Source organism: Salarias fasciatus, chromosome 8 (genome assembly GCF_902148845.1).
Source record: "Salarias fasciatus chromosome 8, fSalaFa1.1, whole genome shotgun sequence".
In the NCBI taxonomy this organism is placed as follows: domain Eukaryota; kingdom Metazoa; phylum Chordata; class Actinopteri; order Blenniiformes; family Blenniidae; genus Salarias; species Salarias fasciatus.
In genome coordinates this window covers 13,854,912-13,859,255 of record NC_043752.1, presented here as the reverse complement: position 1 = coordinate 13,859,255, position 4,344 = coordinate 13,854,912, and the positions used below count along the sequence as shown (strand labels likewise).

The following is a 4,344-nucleotide window of genomic DNA, read 5'->3' as shown; positions in this document are numbered from 1 at the left end:
TGGCTCATTAGACTGAACATTTTTCCATCTGTCAAGAAATGTAACCAGGCCAATTTGTTTGCCTAAAAATCCCTTTACTTACACTTGAAAAGCATTTTTACTGTCTTTTGTGTACCCAATGGTAAAGAGGCATTCAGAAAAACCAACAAAAGCTAGAGTTATTTTTTTAAACTGGAATTATTGAATTCATCATGTGATGAGACAGGAACTTTTAAAAAGGATTTTGCATGTTTAATCTGACCCAATATCACTGCAGTATTTGCAACAAGCATTCAAGAATAGAAGCTCAGACATTAAAGGGCAAAGGGAAAAAAAAGTAATTGCTTGTGGCATTTTAACATTTTATTATTCCTTACATAATTCATATTGTATCACAGATCGGGACCATTTCAACAGGTTCTTCCTGCAAACTTCAATGGAAAACAGTCTTTGAGTATTTGAAACAAATACTAAGGCTATAGATTTATTAAAGGGTTAGTTCACAAAGAGTACGATTCCCCGTTATCTCTGGCAACAAGAAGCCATGCAAAGAGTCACACGGAAAAGGCAAAAACAACGAGGCCTGTGATTGATCCTGAGCAGTCAGGACATTTCTAACAGAACTGCATTCAAGTTCAGGGTTTGGTTCTGTGCATCTGCACAGGAGTAACAGTATATGACAAATATATGTGTGGTTTGAATGAACTGACTCTTCAAGCTGGCAAATACATGCAAAATGAAATGTTCAATTAAACTCAAACATTTAAAATGTTTCTAACTGAAACATAAGATAACAGTTTTGCACTTTAAGAAAACAACAACAACAACAGCAAAAGATTAAATACACTGTACTTTGGTAGAATTACTTATCTGTAAAGCCACATCATAACAACACCAAAAGATTAAGGGGCAGTGCAGTGACATCTTCTGGACACCAGGTAGCAATTCTAAAAAGTACATGGCTTTCGTTTTTTGCAGTCATTTGCAAAATTACACTTATTTTCAGTTCCGTCATATCTTTGCATCATAAATCACACTCCGGTGATTTAACCCACATTATTGTGTGTAATACATCCAACTCTTCTTGAACTGTCTTGACATTTTTTTTTTTCAACAACACGTCTGTGCAACACAGATGAAAGGGATTGCTCTTACCAAGAAATCTGTAAAAAATAAGAAATGTATTGGTAAGAAAAATTACTATTACTTTGTATGTCATTCTTATCCAAATAAACAAGTTATGACAACACAAACGGTGAGTTCAGGGTCTTCTGTTCAGACACTCGGATAGTATAGTACTTCTGATCCACCTGTCGCTCCTGTTGAAGAGACAGATTGCCGCTGGATCATATCTGGAGGTTGATAAAGGGAGCGAACCCCAGCACGTCCTGAAGAAGCACCAGGGCTCTCTGTAACGGCGGCTCAACGTCGATCACCACGTTGCGCTTCCGCAAAGGATCAAGGCTCGACTCTGTCACATTGTGACAGTGGTTCACCTTCAGGGACTGCAGCTTCGGGCAATACTCTGCCAGAGTCCTGTGAGCACAGCATGCAGGAGTCCGTATTGGATGAGTGAACAAGTAAGTGTGGAGAGTGATAGCACAAAGTCAGCTGGAAAACAGTTACAAAAAGATAAGATATGATGTACCTTATGGACTGGTTCCTGACCCGCAGGCAACCCGTCAGGTCCAGCTGCTCCAGGCCCCTGCAGTTCTTGGCCACCTCCTCAACCGACTCATCAGTGATGTTGGCATTGACTGCCAGAGATAGAGACCTCAAATTCAAGCATTTCTTGGCCAGGTAGCAGATGGCGTCGTCCTTCAGCTGACGGCAGGCGGTGAGGTCAATGGACTGCAGCCCCCCACAGTGGTCCGCCAGGCTGCGCAGGGACAGGCTGTCCACCCACTCGCAGTGGGCCAGGCCGAGATGCTGGAGGTGCAAGCAGCTCAAGGATACAGCCACCAGGGAGTGGCGCGTGAGCCAAGCACATCCGCTCATGTCCACTCTCTGCAGATGCTGGTTCTGGCCGATAACCGGCAGCAGCTCCTGGTCGCTCACCCAGTCTGAGCAGTTCTGAAGTGACAGGTTCTGCAGAACTTTATTGTCCTTTAACATGGAGCAAAACGCCTCTTTGGGAATGCATGGTCCTATCTGCAATTGACAGAAAAGCAAATACGATCATTTTAGTGTGAATTCCAGCCAAAAACGCAGCTTGATGTGTGTTATATTAGTATAAATGTCTCATCTGGACTTACCGAAGACAGACTAAAAGTCCTGCAGTTGGCCAGATACACCTGGATGAGGCTGTGGAACTGCTTGCTCACCCTCTGCAGGCTGACCAGGTGTTGCAGTGGCAAATAACACAAAATGTGCGGAACAAGCACATCCTCCCAGGGCAGGTCCAAAAGGTGACATCTGCTGACGGGCAAACTTTGTTAGGCGAGAACTTTGACATTGAAAGTCGTGTTTTCTGCAGGAGCACTTCATTAACAGCCACAAACACAGAAAAATCCAAACAACTGCTTCCGACAGTAGCGGCATCAGGAGGGACATGGGTACGAGCAAACAGCCCGGTATAATAGCCGTGTCACAGTCACATACCGTTAAATCAATTTAATAAATGAGCCGAGCTACGTCTCTTCTCACCGGCTGCATGTTGTTACGCTGCTAGCAGGGCAGCTAGCCTGCCGGGGCTACTGAACCAGCCGCTTTTTAAACACAAAACTCCCCTTCAGCGAGCACTTACGGTCCGTTCGTGGCTTCTTCCTCCATGGCGAGCCTCGGATACTATACCGTGTTTTTACAGAAGTGGTGTTCTTCATATAAATACCCAAATAACCTAATTTCTCTTAGCATCTTGCAAACCCTTTAAGGTGTAACCCAAGCATAATGCTGCATTCAGGGACTGTGGGAAGAATTTTATGTCAGGAAGCTTCACACAAGGTTGGTTTTCGTAAACAGAGCCAAATAGACGGCATTTACGACCGAAGCCTTTAATTCTGTCAAAAACAGTTAAAACAAACATTCTAACTTTGCAGTAGTTAGATACACGCATAACTTGTGTTCCCACTGTCGTTTGATTCTACAGGAAGACGCATTCACTAATTAATTGTGCAGTATTAAACACCAGAATTAACAACCACTGCCCTTTTATAAAAGAAACATGTGTCAATATAACATTTATTTGCAACACATTTTTTTTTTTATTTCTGATGCAATTTACAATGCAAATGTGTAAAAGTGAATATCATAATATGGTTGTTTACAAGGAACCGTGAATGCACCAGTGATAAATTTCCGGGTTCGTATATGTAATATTTTTATACATTGATTCCACATTATTTTCAGATAAAGCCCGCGTTATTATTCATACATAACGACTACTATACAATTTTATACATTTTTAGGTAAAATATCTCTTTTTAAAATTCATTCAAAGAATTTTCATGAACAACACAAAGTCATTAAAATTTATGCAGGTTACATGTAGCCTGAGTTTATCAGGAAAAGAGTGATGGATAGGTGTATTAAATAAATAAATAAATAAATAAATAAATAAATAAATAAATAAATAAATAAATAAATAAATCATCAGTAGCATGTCACTCAAAGAACACACATTCATGACACTAATATATCTTAAACTCCAGAATAAATTTTCATTTCTCTCTTTCACAAATTTATTGATTTGGCACAAAATCGTGAAAAAATGGGAAGAAACACATTATGAGGACCAAGTTTGTTTGTTTGTTTGTTTGTTTTGTTCATAATGCTCTTCTTATTTGGAAAGGTACACTTTTTCACATAACATGTACACAACTATTGTCATTTAAGCGCACACGGAAGTATGGTTGCAAAAAGTCCAGTTAATTTTCTGCCTTTTTCCTTTCCAGTATTTTCTTTTATGTACTGGTTGAGATGATAAACACCAACAAGGAAAAAAAAGAACAGTAGCGCACACTTGGTCCTCAAGCTTTCTCAAAGACCAGAAGGAAGGCTCACAAAGAGCACAAGTTCTGTCAAATGAAGTCTGATCTAATCAGTTCTATAAACTCAGTCCATTCGGTCCAACTCCTGTAAAAAAAATTCTTCTTCTACTTTTAGGAACAGGTTTTTTATGGTAATATGACACTTTTTTTAAACTTGTTAACAGCAATAACTTCAGTTAATACATTCCTATTTTAATCCAACTCATACGAATTTGTTTTTGATACCTATCATGTTATTGATTTCAGAATGTACGCCACTATTTTAACAGGTGCTCTTCCAACATGTGTTGTCCATCCTGCCAGTTCACCTCTGCCCAGTAGAACAATGAGATCAGTCATGCTGAACAATTGCTGACCCATGAGTTATGTTTCAGTG

At 39.9% G+C, this 4,344-nt stretch overlaps 1 protein-coding gene across 2 annotated transcripts; it reads right to left on the bottom strand.

Annotated features, from left to right (window-relative positions):
* Positions 1-327: 327 nt before the first annotated feature.
* Positions 328-2,867, bottom strand: fbxl15 (F-box and leucine-rich repeat protein 15). Of its 2 annotated transcripts, XM_030098038.1 has the most exons (5): positions 2,726-2,867; positions 2,235-2,394; positions 1,628-2,130; positions 1,290-1,515; positions 328-1,142 (listed from the first exon to the last, which is right to left on the bottom strand). In XM_030098038.1, exons 1-4 carry the CDS (start codon positions 2,749-2,751, stop codon positions 1,326-1,328), a joined length of 879 nt encoding a protein of 292 aa, XP_029953898.1. In that variant the 5' UTR covers positions 2,752-2,867; the 3' UTR covers positions 328-1,142; positions 1,290-1,325. The 2 variants fall into 2 exon arrangements, with proteins under 2 accessions (XP_029953898.1, XP_029953897.1); XM_030098037.1 differs by having other exon boundaries at positions 328-1,515.
* Positions 2,868-4,344: the final 1,477 nt, after the last annotated feature.